General features: G+C 44.2%; 1 protein-coding gene across 1 annotated transcript in view; it reads left to right on the forward strand.

Annotated features, from left to right (window-relative positions):
• Positions 1-12,884, forward strand: part of LOC129326872 (protein shisa-6-like) — a 367,308-nt gene extending 354,424 nt beyond the window's left edge. The window contains exons 5-6 of the mRNA XM_054975176.1: positions 9,834-9,986; positions 12,334-12,884. Of these exons, the coding sequence (XP_054831151.1) occupies positions 9,834-9,986; positions 12,334-12,884 (704 nt within the window). The remainder of the gene's footprint in view (positions 1-9,833; positions 9,987-12,333) is intronic.
• Positions 12,885-17,246: the final 4,362 nt, after the last annotated feature.

The raw sequence follows: 17,246 nt of genomic DNA on the forward strand, positions 1-17,246 counted from the left end.
TGAGATGATTTTAAGTGCTGGGAAGGAAAAAAGAGAGGCAAAATGCAGGTCAAAAGGGCCAAAAGACAACACCCAGTCTTGCCGAACTCCAGCCTTAGGTGTAGTTGCCCCTGAGTTTTCATACTCAGGTGAAGTTGCAAGAGATGCATGGCTTGTTCCCCCTCCTGCCTACATAAGATCTAGCGAGGAAATGTGACATCAAACATTTTTCCTTATCTCCATTGCACCTCATTAGCTGCCACTTGTGGAGGAAGGAAAGCCAGAAGCAGTTGGTGATGTCAGATCACACGTGTTGACATGCTGGGAAACCTGGGTCTTGTCATTTGCAGCTTGCACCCTCTCGACACGGACAGCCCTACAATATGCAGGGGTGTATCATCAAGCAGCCAGAACGGCATGCGCTTTATCTAAATTCACAATCCTCCTCTTTTGACTATGACTTCATCAGGGTAGCAGTTCTAGAAAGGCACAGAACGAGGGTGCAGAGAAAAGCTGCAAAATGCTCCATTTTTCTTGAGTTATTTTTATTTTTATTCCCCGGGGGAGCACATTGTGGTATTGGAACCATGTGCCTTGCCTGAACCCTGCAGTGTCTAAGCAGATGAAGATATGAAAGGGGAAAGATATGCTTGGGCAATAGTCTCCCTAACTGCAAGGAGCAAAAGCAGAATGAGCAGCAAGAGGCAGCCCTGCATCTGTTTGAAGTGGCAGCACTTGCTCTTGCTAGGTGACAGGCACAGATGGCATCGACTGAAGAGCTGCGCAGAATCTATGCCAAATATGTGTGGAAACTAAAGTGTAAATAAAGAACATGCTCCTACTCCCACACAACGCCTCCAGAGACATCTGCTCAGCAACTCACTGTTCTCACTCAGGCCCCTTCGTTACTCAGCCAGTTCCTTGGGCTTGATATCTGAAGTGCTGACCAGCAAATGATCATAGAATCTTAGGGTTGGAAGGGACCTCCAGGGTCATCTAGTCCAATCCTCTGCATAATGCAGGAAATTCACAACTACCTCTCCCCCTGCCCCCCCCCCACACACACACACAGTGACCCCTGCTCCATGCCCAGAAGATGGCAAAACACCTCCAGGATCCCTAGCCAAACTGGCCTGGGGAAAATTGCTTCCTGACCCCAAAGTGGTAATCGGCATTACCCTGGGCATATAAGAAGGGGCAATGAGAACTAAGCACTGATGTAACCCTTCCTGCCCTCCGTCTCATGATCTGCCTAGGTTCACAGACTCAGCATTGCTGACAGATGGCCACCTAACCTTTGCTTAAAAACCTCCAAAGAAGGACAGCCCACCACCTCCCGAGGATGCCTGTTCCACTGAGGGACCGCTCTAACTATCAGGAAGTTCTTCCTAATGTTTAGCTGAAAACTCTTTTGATTGATGCAGCAGCCTCAAGGAAGAGGCACTAGTGGATTCTTTTGCTGCATTCTGCTGGATGAAAACTTCAACTTTTAGGAGCCAAGGACTTCCGTCCAGCCCAGTTATAAATGGTGTTAACACAGCCGCTCCTTCAGCTGGCCGAGTGGTAAAGACATGGGGTCTCAATGATGCCATCCTTCTGAGCTCACTTTAGTGTACACTCTTTTTCTGCACATCTAAGCAGAAGTGACAGCCAGAGTAACAGGGCAAGTAGATGTAGCCTAGAAATGTACATGCATCTGGGAATCCTGGCCCACTTAGGGCTCCCAGACACTTGAAATAGCATTTAAAGGCATGAGGGAACTACCCACACTTTTAAGTAGTATAATTCCCTCAGGTGTGCAGCTACCTTGACTGGGCATGGAGTCGTTTGAATTCTGCTGCAGAGAAACTGAGAATTCTTTTCTAGGTCCCTTGCAGAAGGGAGAGGGAGACCAGAACTGAGCAGGAGACTCAAGGTAATCTTCTCTCAGAAGGGTAAACTGAAATGACTCCATTCAGTTTAATCCCCACCAGAGCTTTGTAGCTGAAACTCCTGAGGGACAGCAATCCTCACACTGCTGCATCGTCAGTAAAGCTTTTTGGCGTGCCTGCGAGGCTGCTCGTCCCCTACTGTGCAGACACAGAGACAAATGCAGACCCAACCAACTGGTGGGAAATGGGAATCATCAGAAATGTCTGTGATGTCTCTGCTGTCAAGAAGTAGGAGCTGTGATGTTTTAATGGTGCTCATAGTAGCTCTCTGAACACGAACACTGTATTTCTTCTCATGAACTATCCTGACAGGAATCTCAAGCTTGGTGTGAGTAATGCCAGTGTTTAAGACAACATAATGTGAAGTGTAATGTACTGTAAGGAAATATAATGTACTGTACACATCTCTGAGAGAAGATTCACATTTGCAGATCATGGCTAAGACATGGCTAGGACATTCACTGAGTAGCCTTAGGCAAGTCAAGGGCCGTTTCCACATGGCTTACCTTGTTCCAGAAAACAGCGAAATCTCACGAGAAGACGCTGTTATCGCGTGAGAAGACGCGATAACAGCATCTTGCTCAATTTCGCGCGAGATTTTGCTGTTTTCCAGAACAAGGTAAGCCATGTGGAAATGGCCACGGTCTCTCAAGCAGACCTGTTGCAAAGTAAAAATGCCGCTCTAAGCTTCTTAAAAGAAGGGCAAAATACTTCAAAAGGCATAAGGGAAGGGGAAAGCAGAGTTATAAAATAATTACAAGTTGCCCTGATCCCCCACAAAAAGAGAGTAAGTAATACATTTGATATTCTAATTTTCATTTTTCATTTTTGCTGCACTAACCATTTTTATTATGTTTAACAATATACAGTGTTAAAATGTTTATAATTAAAAAGTACTACAATTGATAACTCTTAATGATAAGCCTTACTTTACCTCTGAGTATTACCTTTAGATTTTGCTTGTAATACTTTATAAAGTGCCATGGACACTAGTGGGGTTTTATAAACAACACCAAGCATAACAACATAATTCTTTCAAAATAGAGCCATGAGGCAGGGCCATGTTGGCACGAGGAAGGCAGAGGCACATAAATGAAAGCTGGGAGGTAATTGTAGCTAAGTCTGGCAAACAGGCTTTTGAACACACAAGTGTGAAGAAACCATTCTGCATACCTAGCAGCTGTATAGCAAAATGCATGTACTTTCCCTTCCGACAGAAACCTTTCAAATATTGACCTTGGCTGCAGCTTACATTATGCATAAGACAACTTCCCCAGCCATTTCACTTGATTCTTTGGTGTTCGTGTGATAGGCTTCAAGGTGACCTCTCATCTGCAGCCTCCTGATTGACTGCATGGCAAAACAGATGGTGAGAAGCTGCTCTGATTTCATGCAAGCCCATTAGATAAATGTGGGGCACTTAATTTCACATGCTTCATGCAAAATAGGCAATTAGCTGCCTTGCACAGTCCTCAAATGCATACTCCAGGCAGATGCCCAGGTGTGCTTTGCCTCCTCAGAAGTGCTGTGCCCCTTGTAGGTTGTATGATGAGATTTGCTGGTGAATTTATGAAAGGGACCCAATTTTTTTTTAATTTTAAGGTAAGAAATGTGTCATAAACTGCCAACACATTAGCAGTCACCATTGTTTGTACCCATTGTCATATTTAGTTGTTACTGTGCAAATGTGCTTGACTTGAGAAGGACCTCAAACATCTCTTATAAGTGCTCTGTGGTAGAACTGATCCCAAATCCAGGAAAAAGATATTTCATCCACTCTCTGCCAAGTTTACACTTGATTTCTCGTTTCTTGATAATACACAGGTGAATGTTCCCAATCCCATTGAAAAGCTCTGTGTTTGTGATGAGTTGAAAATTCTGGATATGGTAAACATATGAAGCTGCCTTCTCATGAGTCAGCCATCAGCCTGTCTAGCTCAGTATTGCCTTTTCTTATTGGCAGTGGCTCTCCCAAGATCTCAGGCTGTGCCTCCAGAAACCTTACTTGTAGATACCAAGGACGGAGGTTGGGAATTTCTGCATACCAAGAATGTGCACTGAGCAATAGCCCTTCCTCATCTATAATCTGTGATTCTAGTCTATGACACTTCTTTCAGACATGCAAGTCGCTATTTTATGCTGCACCCACCAAATGATAAACAGAAATTTGTGAACTGCCCCTTCGTCTTTTCTTTTTTTTTAATAAATATTTTATTAGCTTTCTCATGAAGATAGGAATAGGGGAAGGTGAAGGGGAAAGAAAAGATAATAGGAACATCATACGTCTGCTTGCATCAGCGTTCTACTTATCTACATATCATATCATTTCACAATACAAATCCTTCAACTGTGATTACTAGTAATAGTTACAATACTGCCTTCATATGTTTACTACAGTCAGATCTTTATGTTTGTTTTTAATCCAATTATAAAAGGGAGTCTATGGGAGGGCAAAATCTTCTTCCATTTGTCCTTTCATTAGTGAAGTTAGTTTGTCTATTTCTGCATTTTCCATTATCTTCGCTATTAGTTCCTCTTTCTGGGGTGTTGTTGGTCATTTCCAATACTACGCTAATAAAATTCTTGCCACTGTTACTGCATGTATTATGAAATATTTCAGATCGTATAAATCTTTTGCCCCTTCATCGTTTCAGATTTTAGGGATATTCATGTAAATAGCAGCTCTTCTCGTTTCATGCTGTGACTCAGAGGTTTCTAGCAAGCTTCCTCATTCCCCCAGAGCTTGGACTGTGCTTAAAATTGCATCTCTGATGTGCCTATTGTTTTGAATTATCAGTCACCCCGCTGCAGATCACTTATCTTTGTAGGATATGATCATAATTCCTTTCTGCCGCACTGGAGTGACAGAAATGCCTCCATGCTAATAAAGTCTCTGTTTACAGTGCAATATTAAATCAATGGTTACTGCTGCCTGGTAAGTGGAAAGGTGTTGCCTAACACCAGTTTGTTGTAGTGGTTAAGAGCAGCGGGACTCTAATCTGCAGAACCGGGTTTGATTCCCCACTCCTCCACTTGAAACCAGCTGGGTGACCTTAAGTAGACATGGGCACAAATGGGAAAAAAACTGAACACCCTGTTCGTCGTTCGTTGCCGTCCACAAACAAAGAACAACAAACATGGACGAACATGAACTGTTCCTGGACATGTTTGTTGTTTGTGGGGGACAGAACCACCCACACCCCCAACCCACCCCCACTTAGCCCCCCCTCCCCTCAAACCCACTTACCTGGCCCATTAAACATCCCTTTAAACTATCAGCTGGCAGGCCACAGGGGGGGATTCCCCCCTGCTACCTGCCAGCTGATAGTTTAAGGGGCCCTGTCCTGGCAAAAACAGCAGTGTCTGCTGGCAGCTAGTTTGAGGGGTTACAAAAGTGACCTTCCAAATGTCCAATACCTACCACATTTGCAGGGGACGTAGTCCTGACTGTCCTCTGAAAACCCCGCAAGTTTCAGAGAGATTGCACCCCGGGAAAGGCATGATCCACTGGTCTCCCGTTGGCTGTCATTTTCTCTTCACAGTGGCAAAAACGGGAGTCTCTGCTGGAAGTACTTTGAAGGGTTAAAGCCAGAAGAAAAGCCAGAAGGAGTTCAGACAGAGTTCAGTCCCTCCCTGCCTCCAGTTGCCAAGGGGATTGATTGCAGATACCAGACTGTCTGGTTTAACCAATGACTGCCGAAGGCAACGAACGAGGCTTGCAATGACCACCTGTTCGTTTAGGATGGGACCTCACGAACAACTTGTTCAAGAACAGCAGATTAGGCTGTTTGTGGGTTTTTTCTGTTCGTAATGCTGTTCGTGCCCATGTCTAACCTCGAGTCAGTCACAGCTCTCCAGAGCTCTCAGCCCCACGCACCTCACAGGGTGTTTTGTTGTGGGGATAATAACATACTTTGTAAACCACTCTGAGTGGGTGTTAAGTTGTCCTGAAGGGCAGTATATAAATGGAATGTTGTTGTTAATGGTGGAATCAGTCTATCATATGTGGGCTGAAGTAGTTAGAAGTGAAATGTATCATTTGGAGAAAGTCCAGTTGCTAGAAGGTAACTTCTTGGTCCTTTATGTTTTCCCAGCCCAATCTTCCTCTCAAAGAGCTGAGGGGATAGATAGAGATGTGCAGGGCCAGATCGACGGGGGCGCATGGGGGGTAGTCTGCCAAAGGGGGGGCGCCGGGCACAGCTGCCAGCTGCCGGGAGCATACTGGCGGCAGTGCGCACAGCTGAGCGGAGGGGGGAGGCCACCCATGCCATTCGCCTGCCCTGCAGGACAGGGAGCGTGCGACAAGCTGGCCACCCCCTCAGCACTGTGCACCAGGGCAGCCAGCTTGCCACGCTGGTGGCCCGCTCCGCCCCTGCGTGATGACGTCACAGAAATGACATCATCACGCAGCGCCAGGAGCACGGACGCACTGTGCATGCACGCGGGGACCGGACTTGGGTTGCCCTGGGCGCCGGTAACCCTAGATCCAGCCCTGGAGATGTATGAAATACCAAACTGAGTTTCTTTTAAGATAGTTGCACAAAACTCTTGTTAGAATTAAATGTCAGGAAGCTATATTAAAAACCATTTTTCTGTGGTAGCAGAATACAGTAAGGAGGGGACAGAGGAGAAGGGAAGAGTTGATCTAGTATAGTAAGATGACACAGGGACTTCCTCAGACAGCAGTCAGGCCTGACACATGATTACTAATGAAACATGCCACACAAATGAGGCAGAAAAAGCTGGCCACCCCCTTGATTTGTGAGGCAGAGGCAGCACCACTGCAGTGTAACTCAGAGAGCCCAGAGTATTTTACAGCTGACATATTCTTGTCCAAGGAGCGAATCCCGAGAGATTCTGGAAGAATTTACAGAGGGTTACAGGATACATTTTTGAGAGGGGAAAAGAATCTCTTGATGCTAGTACGGCAACTTTATGAGGCAGGCTTTGTTTAGCGGCTAGAGGAAGCATCTGCAAAATCATGCTGCTGTACAGAGATGTTTGTAAAGGTTGGCACTGTTGCAAGGAGCACCTTCTTTCAGTTACATCTAGATCATTAGTTGACCCCTTATTTAGACTTTGACAATCTAACCATACCGATTCATGCTAATGTAACTTCAGACTAGACTACTGTAATGTGCTGTATATGGGGCTGCCTTGAAGACATCTTATAAGCTTCAATCAGTATAAAATGCAGCGTCAAGGTTCCTGTCTGGGGTCAACTGCTTGGACTTATCACTCCAGTGCTGCTGAGTCAATTGCATCTTTTTTTGCTTCTGGGCCCAATTCAAAGTGCTGGTTGTTGCCTTTAAAGCTATTTACAGCCTGGGGCCCTCATACTTATTGATCTGCATTTCCTGGTATCCTCCCCTGTACCAGCTATGCTTTTCTGACAACTTTCTCCTTGTGGTGACCTCTCTCAGGACTGACTATCTGGAGTGTACGCCGTTTTCTATGGCTAGAACAGTCCTTTGAAATGGTTTGCTAGAGTGGGGTGATTGGCACCTTCTGCTTTCAGGACAGCATATAGAATGGTTTTATTTCAAAAGGCATTGGATGGAAGGCAAATCTGGCTGTACTGTCTTTATCTGGGGGATTTATTATTGTCCTGTTTGTATGTGTTTGCAACTGTCCCCTGAATCTTTCCAGACAGTTCTGCACTACAACAGGCAGCAGCCCGAATCAGTCTCCCTGATCATCTGAGGCTTTGCTCATGGCAAGCACAGCTACAGTTTTTAATGTTCTTATTTCTGCCTATTTTTAATACCTGAGCACCTGGGTGATAGAAATGTTATAATTTGACAGGCCTTTCTCCTCTGGCTTGGGCTGATGAAAGACAATTTTAAACTTCAGCTTCGTTCATTTGATCTGATTTGCAGCAAAGAGATGCGATTTCAAAACCAAACAAACTCTGCCCAGATAAGGTCAAAGAGCTTTATGGGGCTGTTTTCCCTCAATGGTTACAATCTGCATGGGCAATTTTATGTTAAAGTTCTCCCACGGAAAAAGGACAGAAAAATAATGGGTGTCAAATCTGAATGGCTACCTACAAGTGTTCCATGTTATTACTCTGTCTTATCTAATCATCATAATTTTTCCCCATATCTTCTGCAAATTGCAAATTCGGGTCTAGGTTTGTAAAGTCTATGCAAGGATGCTATAGCCTATGAACACATTTATGAGCTCTTATGGCGCCTAAGCTTGCGACCCTAAACAAATGCTGAGAATAAAGTCTTGACAGCTGGCCCAACTGATAATGAAATTGTACAGATGATGTACGCATTAAAGACTTGAAAAGGCTGAAGGGTCATTTGTCTTTGTCATGGATTCCTCTGCATTCCTTCCCACCTGTGCTTGTTTTCAGTAAGAGTATTTACTGCATTCAGAATGCAGCACCCGAGTTCCAATCTCAGATTCAGGCCTCAACATGATCATCTCACTTGGAGCACCTGCCCAAATTCTGTGATCCAGAGATCCATACAATAGAACAGGATGTGTGAGAGGCAGAAGAATGACATCAGCACCATATATTACAATATTCCTTATCCATCCACATTATTGTAAAAAAAGAGAGAATGGACAAAAAGGGTCTCCCATTGTCTTCCAATGCAGGTGTCCTTTGTTGACTGTTGCTTCAATGTGTGAAGCTGACTTATGAGTCAGACTGTTGATCTAGACCAGTATGGTCTATTCTAACTGGAAGAACCTCTCCAGGGTCTCAGGCAGACATCATTCCCAACTATACTAACTGAAATCATTTTCATTGAAGGTGCTGGGATTGAATCTGTGACCTTCTGCATGCAAAGCATGTGTTCTTTCACTGGCCGTAGACCAGTGGTCCCCAACATAATGCCTGTGGGTGCCCACCAAGTGTTTTTAAAAAGTGGATGGGAAAAGTGAGGCGTTTGCCCACCAAGGCTTCAGATTGGCCACTGGACATTTGATTGGCTGTGCAAATCTTTTAAAATGTTGGCTCAGCAGGAGCTGCCAGCACAGCTCAAGGCTGTTTGAGTGAAGGTAAGCTGCAGCAACCTCTGCATGGCTGGCTTCCCCTCCTGCAGCAGCCATTGTGTGGCAGAGGTTTAGTGGCAGCACCCACCATTCTGTGTCAAAATTCCAAAGATGCCCACATGCCCCAAAAGTTTGGAGACCCCTGTCATAGACCCTTGAAAGGTTGCTCATACCAAACTGTCCACATGATCCATGATCTGCTGCATATCTGCTGCACATGATCTGCTGCATATTCTTGCAGCAGAATATTGACAAGCAGTTCTTGGGCAAAGAGTCAAGAACTGCTGGGATAAAACTGGTGCCCTTTGCATCATTTCTGTGTTAGCCCTTGAGATAGAAGATGTGTAAAGGCAATTTGGGCCACTCCTCCCAACTCATATTCTCCGGCTGCAATCTGACTGAAGTGATACTGCTGAAGTTGCTGAATTCCACACTGCATTATTGCCAAAGCTTCTCTCCAAGTATTGTTCTGCCGATTCACAAATAACCACTAAGATGGTGAGATGTGCATATTAATATAATACTGTGCACTTATGAATGCCTTTTAGGTATAATCATTGCCATTGTTACCTTAAGTAAGAGCAACAATATTTTGATCATCTTCAGCAATGAGTAATGAACAACTGTTTCTCTGAGCATTTGAAGCAAAACAAGCAGGTATTGCTGTTCCTAGTTCTCAGAACGGGGAGTGGGGGAGACCACATGAAGAGAACTGACTGGTTGTGATGAGGTGGTAAGACTCTTCATTACTAAGACAGGATTGGAAGACTCCATCATATCTGATCCAATGGGGCAGGTGACATTTGTAGCCAAATCACTGTACAACGAATGCCCCATCACTGTTCTTGTAGCTTGATTTCAATGGTGATCTGTCTCTCTCTCTGTTTCTTTCTCTCTCTGTTTCCCTCTCAGAAAAGCCACGGATGAACAGTATTCTTACCTCTGCAACTGAGCCCTACGATCTCTCCTTCTCCAGGTCCTTCCAGAACCTCTCTCACCTCCCGCCATCCTATGAGTCTGCGATCAAGACTAACCCAAGTAAATATTCTTCCCTGAAGAGATTAAGTAGGTGTCTGCTCATTTCATTACCTTGCTGCTCAATGTGCATGGTTAGGATGAGAAGCCAAAACAGCGTCTCTCTTACTGTATGCCACCTTTGCTGCATGGCTGTTATTCATGGAGACCTTCCACTGTAGAGAGCCTGCTGCAAAGGACTTTTCTAGGTTTCTTCAGCTTTACCTAATACACACACAGCCTTTTCTCTTTTTGCCAAAGCCGCCTGACTTTCACTTATTTTGAGTCAAGGATAGTGAAATCACAGTTTGGTCATTTTTCATGCATCATTCCTGGCTAAATGGCTTTTACTTTTTCTAGAGGCAAGTCGTTCAACCTGAATTGTAAGCTAGACATTCTTGCCCAAGCTGTAGCAACAAATTCATTTTGCTGCATGACGTGTGACTGGCTAACATTTCCACAAGGGGTTTTAACTCTGCCTTGGCTTCCTTTCCGCAGCTCTGCTTTTGGGAATATCTACATGATGTCATCCTCTATTTGTTCAGCTTTCATGTCCTGCTTTGCTGCAGTCTTTCCCAAACTTGGTTTGATATAATCGTTTTTGGAAAAATTTCCACTGGAGCACCTTTGGATGTGTTATGGATGGGAAGATGTGCATTTTTTCAGATCCTGCCCACATCAGCATCATTTTCCTTACCACAGTCCTGCAGTGGCCTTTTCCCTCCTCCAGTTGAGTGCTTTTTGCATCCTTTTTAAAAAAAAAATTAATAATAGCTATATCGCTGTAATGTTGGATGATCAATTGCAACAACATACCGTTTCCCAGCTTTCATATTTTTAAAAAAGTAACTATCTTTATAACTCTGCAACCAAAAAGGGTAGAGACTTTTTTTAAAAAAATGAAAGCTGGGAACTACTACATTATTGAAATAAATTGTCATAATGTTCTAATACTATAGCGCTATACCTATTGCCATTTTTTTTTAAGTCTGAAAACTCCCTCCAGTGGCAGAAGGGAAATGGCAGCCATGGAGGCCTGAGGCAGGGAAAGCAAGGGGGAAACTTACACGTGCATGTTCTGTTGCCTTTGCAACAAGAACTACTCAGAGAATCACCTCTGTGTAGAGGAGCCCCGATGGGATCGCATTGCCTTTCTTGGCTGCAAGCTTGACTTTGCAACATAATTAGGCTTGTTTCCCAGATTTTATATACTCAGCAAATAGACAAAGATTTAATCTAAATATTTTTAAAGTAAAGAGACCACACTCCACAATTCTCCATAGGACCCCTAAACCCCTGTCCCAGTCATTACTTAACACTGCAGCATCCCTGATCCTGTGGCTTGCTTGGGAAGATTTGAGCATCAGTGTTCCTGTAGTGAACTATAGGTGCGGGGGAAGAGTTCCTGACCCACCTTTCACACAAAAATTAAGTTCCGCCCAAAACATCATTGATGTCTAGGCTGGAAAGAGACTTTGGAGACTCCAGCAAGAGAGGACCAAGTTAAATTGGCCAGTGTCTTGATTCTGTAAAAAGCAGCCCTTTATGAATAACAAAGTGCTCCCCACCTTCAGCGTTACATCCATTTCTTTCCAGGTGCAATGTGTGTAACTCCTGAGACTGTAAACATCCCAGCATTTTTACATATCTCAAGCCCATGAACATTTCAAAGGAAGATCACATTCTTCTGCAGCTTTTTGTGCCATTGATTTATTATTTCAAATTGGTTTGAAATGATTGGTTATAAGTCAAAATGAGAGCCAGTTTGGTGTAGTGGTTAACAGCACGGAACTCTAATCTGGAGAACTGGGTTTGATTCCTCACCCCTCCACTTGAAGCCAGCTGGGTGACCTTGGGCCAGTCACAGCTCTTCTAGAGCTCTCTCAGCCCCACCCACCTCACAGGGTGTTTTGTTGTTGTGGGGATAATAATGACATACTTTGTAAACTGCTCTGAGTGGGCATTAAGTTGTCCTGAAGGCTGGTATATAAATCGAATGTTACTATTATAATAAAATCTTGATAGAATGACTGCTTACATGGAAGTGCCAATGTTTACTTTCCCCCAGTGGATTGAGTGTAAAAGAACGCTCTCCGTGCACCTGGTGAAGTAAACTCTGACTCATGAAAGTTTCTGTTCAAATGAATGTTGTTAGTCTTTTAAGGCACTACTGGATTCATGTATATTAGGCAACCTTTCATATGAACAGGCCTATTCCATAAGTGATGAAGGTGTAATGTAGCCAGCGTTGGCAACCCTCTAGTTTCCTGCCTCTAGAGATTCTTCTGTCTATGTTACACTTTTTCAGAACTCCGGAAGGCAACCATGTTCTGCTTTCATCCGTGTCTGTGATGTTTCAAACCTTAGTATGCTTTTGATATCTCCTTTCTCCTCACAGCTGACAAGGATGCTGAAGAATACTACTCAAGAAAGAGGCACCTTCCTGACTTAGCAGCAAGAGGGACTCTTCCTCTTAATGTCATCCAGCTATCCCAGAAACAGACCATCCAAAGGGAGCGGCCACGCCGTGTGATGCGGGCCATGTCTCAGGACCGAGTGCTGTCCCCAGAAAGGGTTATGCCTGAGGAATTCAGCATGTCCTATGAGCGGATCCTCTCTGATGAACAGTTGTTGTCCACTGAACGCCTGCACTCCCAAGACCCACTGCTATCTCCAGAGCACTCAGGTTTTGGAGAGCAGTCTATGTCACGGGCTTTGTCACACTCAGACGTCTTTGTTTCTACACCTGTCTTGGATCGTTACCGGATGACTAAGATGCACTCCCATCCCAGTGCCTCAAATAACTTATACAACACCTTAAGTATGAACCAAACATCTGCCAAGCGCCAGGCATTCGCCTCCCGGCGGCACAACACAGTGGAGCAGCTACACTACATCCCAGGACACCACCATTACCGCACAGGTAGCAAGACAGAGGTGACTGTTTGATCGGACACTGTGCATTGTAGATAATCCATATGGACTGGGGTGGCATCAGTGCCCTACACTGCAGTGGCCTTATGGCCAAGATAACCTCTAATCCCATGTCTGAAAAGACAGACTCTTCCGACAGTCCTGTCTGTGTTGTTTTGAAAACTCATCTACATGTTATTGACATGAAGGAGGAAAAAACCTGAACAGGGAGAGATACAGGTAAGATTTCCTGACACGCTCAGTTTCTGTCAAAGAAAGCCATACCAGATGATGGCTCTTTTCAAGGGCTTGCCTGCAGCTTCTCTGTAGTTTTGACCGAAATAGGATTTTTTAAAATCCTTCATTAAAAACAGAGAAGAATCACTTATACAATTGGTGTAATATGGCAAATTTTGCAAGCTCCAAAGCTGGCACAATGGGATCTTCTTGTGATCCCTGCGCTTCCCAGGTGTTGAATTTTACACACACACAAAACCCCACTCCCTGACTGATGACAATCCCAGCTGCAATTCTTACCACAAATTAGATGAGGGTGACCCATTTTCATGGCTCCTTGGTTCTTCCTGGTCCTTGGGAGAAATGTCAGTGGCCAACGCTATTACCACTTAGTGGCTAAATTAGTTATGGATGGGAAGCCACTTTATTTTACCTGTAGCTGTAAAACAGAACTACTGCAGTGCCTATATATTGCCAGCCCTCTGGATGGTTGGAGGAGTGAGATGGATTTGTTTATAAGCACAATCCTGCCAATAACAGTTTGCCAGCCCCCTCAAGTATAAATCCCCAAAATGTAAATTAAAAGGGGGAATGGGACAGAACTGCTTCTTAGTAGCAAGAAGCACCGAAAGGTCACTTGTTTTCACACAACTTAATGGCATTCCATTTTTATCTCCGGGATGTTGTTCTCCATGAGAAAGACACAGCAGAGTGTGAGAGAAATAGAGCAGCAGTAACCTGTTGATCAGTTTGTGGAAAGTTGGTCACAGTTCAGTCTGTGCTTGATTCGTTGCCAGTTTACACCTTTCAGTATTCATTGGAAGTTCTGGAAAGGACCGGCCACTTTACAGGAGACTCTTAGAAAGACTGATCTTCCCAAAGCGTTCTCCTTCCATTGAACGGCTGCATAACATTTTTGGAATGCCAGACTTGCTACATCCAAATCCCATCCAAAAGATGCTTGGGCATCTCATATACCAATTGGGTACATTGTATGGCCACTGTGAAGTGGTGCTTAGACACTAAGTGTCTGTAAAGTCTTCAAACAAATATTTGCAGGTCCAGCATTTGCTGGATTTTGTATAGTGGGAAACAGATTTTAATTTAGTAATATGTACATTGAAACTCCCTATCTTCTCACCTGGAAGATCTCTAATCCAATGATTAAACATGGGGATTAAGTGTGAATCTGTGGAATATTGATTCGTTCCATTATGTACTTGCAAACCAAGAATACAAATACACATGGTGGTTCTGGACAACAGCACTTGGAATTCTCTCATCTAATACTATCCCCTACTGTTTAACAGTCTAAACTTGTACATTGATCACTCTTCCCTGATTTTCCAGGCCTTCCCATGACACTTCTTGAAATGCCAAGAAGATATCTGTGCTGCTGTTAAAGTGCAGGGGGAGGAGAGGGCCATGACCAAAGCCCTCCGTGGTTCTTAAGCTGGGTCATTTGGCCCTGTTGCATGGCTCTGGCGCGGCCAAGATCCCTTAGTGCCAAGCTGCCCATCTACCTCCCCACCAAGGTGTGCTCAGGAGCAGGCAAGGCCAAAAGTAGGCTGCTCAGTTAGAGCTACTGCCTTCTCTGTGCCACGTCTTCCAAAAAAAAGATGCCAGCAAGCCCCATCCCCTTACCTAACTCTTACAGAGAGGGGCAGGAGCAGCATTTTCATCATCCAATTTCTCTTCAGACAGCTTTGCTCTTTGGTCTCTGCATGATTCAGAGAGGCGCACACATGAATATGATATCCCATCACTTTTTAACAAGATTTTTTTTAACAGCACCAGCAGAAAGCCGCCACTGGGCTGCTTTTTGCTGGCATTTTGTGTTTGTAGACCACAGACTGGAGCCATTAGGAACACTGTGCTTTGCTTAACAGAAACTGGGCTAGGAAGGAACAGAAGACAATGGCCATTTCTAGCTGCTGCTCATGACCTGCTTGCAAGTCACAGACATGAGTTCAGAGACCGTTATTGCTGACTGTAATGCATACAAGTCAGGTCATAGCAGGGCGAGAGAGAAGCAAGCTCCTCTGAGCACTCTGTAACTTGTACCATTTTCTATCTTCAACCTAGCTTTCTCAAAACATCTCTGGTGGTGAGTGAGCAATATGGATAATAAGTTTTTGAGAGACAAAAGTGGGAATACCCGGTCTCCTGCCCAGAAGTACAAGAATCCTTTGCTATCTTGAATATGAAATCTCAAGTATATCGTGTATATGGTTTTTATTTTCCATATAGTGTAGGAGTTCGTGTTGGTTGCATCAGTGACACGTATGAGAAAATGTGCAACCCCCTTGACTCACTGGAGCGAGGAGATATCGCTTATATGAAATGGAACCGCGAGGGCCACATAAGATGGTATGGACGGGCTGTGATATTTGCCTCTGTCTGTTAACCAAGGTGACCACAAATCTGCCTGAGCTCTATTCTGGTGGGAAATGTGCAGATTCCGTTCTGCCCAATACTGTGTGGACACCTTTCAGGCTATGTCCTGTTCTGCTGTACTATAAAAATAATCTGTAATACAGCATTAGCGTCCTTGCTCCTACCTATTGGGTCTTCTTTACACAAACACTGTGGTTGTCGTCAGAAATTCTGTGGCACACACATGCTTATAACATAACACCTACTGGCTGGCCCACACCCTTGCAGAGGTGTTTCCCAGTGGCAATTGTGGTGTCTATTTAGCATATAATGTAGGATTTGATCTCTTGATAACTAAAATGCTCGACAGGAATAACCAGCATAGATTGATAGATTGAGACGATAGCTGTAGGCAGCCAGATAAAGTGAGCAGTTCAGTTTAGTTGGTTGTATTAGCAGTGGCTTCCATTAGCGCCGTGACACATGAAGCTGGGTGCCTCAGAAGGAGTTCTTGTCTCAAATCCACTTTCATCAGGATACAGACCATCCTGATATCTAGTCCTATCATCCCGATAAAAGCAACAATGATTGCTGTATTGCTTCATGTAAGGGAATAAGTGCACCAATGTGAGCAGTGTAGGCAAAGTGGTCTTCAAGTGCTGGTAGCACTAAATCATTAACATTTTGTCTCAATGAAATTGCAGTGCTGTATATTTAGTTTAAGTATTGCATTTTACGGAAATATCCCAACCATAAGAGTAATTTTTTTTAATGCAGAACAGCCATTTTGCTATTCTAGACATTTCGTTCCATCCTCAGCTGCTGAAATTGTGAAAACTCAGCTCCAAGTTAAGCCTACTGAGGGCCAAACTACACGTGACAAATGACACTTGAATGGCAAGTGTATTCCACCCTGTTCACTTGCCCTCCACTTGCTCTCCACTCAATCCACTTGCCGTTCAAGTGTCATTTGTCACTTGTAGCTTGGCCTTGAGTTCGTAATGGCAGACACAAGTTCAGAAGCCAGCAGGCATTTTTAAAGGGGGGTTGCATTATGTTTTTACTGCATGATGGGGAGAAATTTGGTAGCCAGAACGGCAACTAGGAGATATTCCTTGAAAGCAACATCCTGGGTATTCCTTTGCCTCTTGTGACCTAACACTTTCTGGAGGGTTCCACATCCATGGCCTAAAGGTTTCATGTCTTCCTTGTATTCTTCAACCTACCACAGAACCATCTCCTTAGAAGAATGGGAGAAAATTTTTATACACCGATCAGAACACAGGGTTCTTTCATGTTTTCCAAAAAAATACTTTGCTTCAACTATCTAAGCATGGTGTTTGTGGTTTAGAGGTGGGTAGATGAGAGTGGGGAACTTGGGCTGCAACCCAACAAATCTGTATACATGTGTACAAGACAGAACTAACATGTAGACGTTTTTTGTTGCGGCTGCTGCTTATGTCATAGGGTTTAGACCAGTCACAGGGTTTACAAGGGAGCCAAGTTTACATTGAACAATAGGTTTGCTTGCCTGTTCCGCTTGGCAAGTGGCTACAGTCCAACTGTAATGACCCTTCTAGCTGGAGGAACAATTCTTCCCCCATAAAATCACTTGGTTTTTTAAAATCATCCTGTGCATTACACAGGGCAAACCTGGCTTTGCCAATGACTGTATATTCACTGAACTACAGCCAATCTTGGCTCCTTCGTGAGTGTACATTTATGTACAATACATGAGTTTGCTGCAGTCACACCTCCCATAAGATATACACTTAAAATAGCTTA

Source organism: Eublepharis macularius, chromosome 4, assembly GCF_028583425.1.
Source record: "Eublepharis macularius isolate TG4126 chromosome 4, MPM_Emac_v1.0, whole genome shotgun sequence".
Taxonomy (NCBI): domain Eukaryota; kingdom Metazoa; phylum Chordata; class Lepidosauria; order Squamata; family Eublepharidae; genus Eublepharis; species Eublepharis macularius.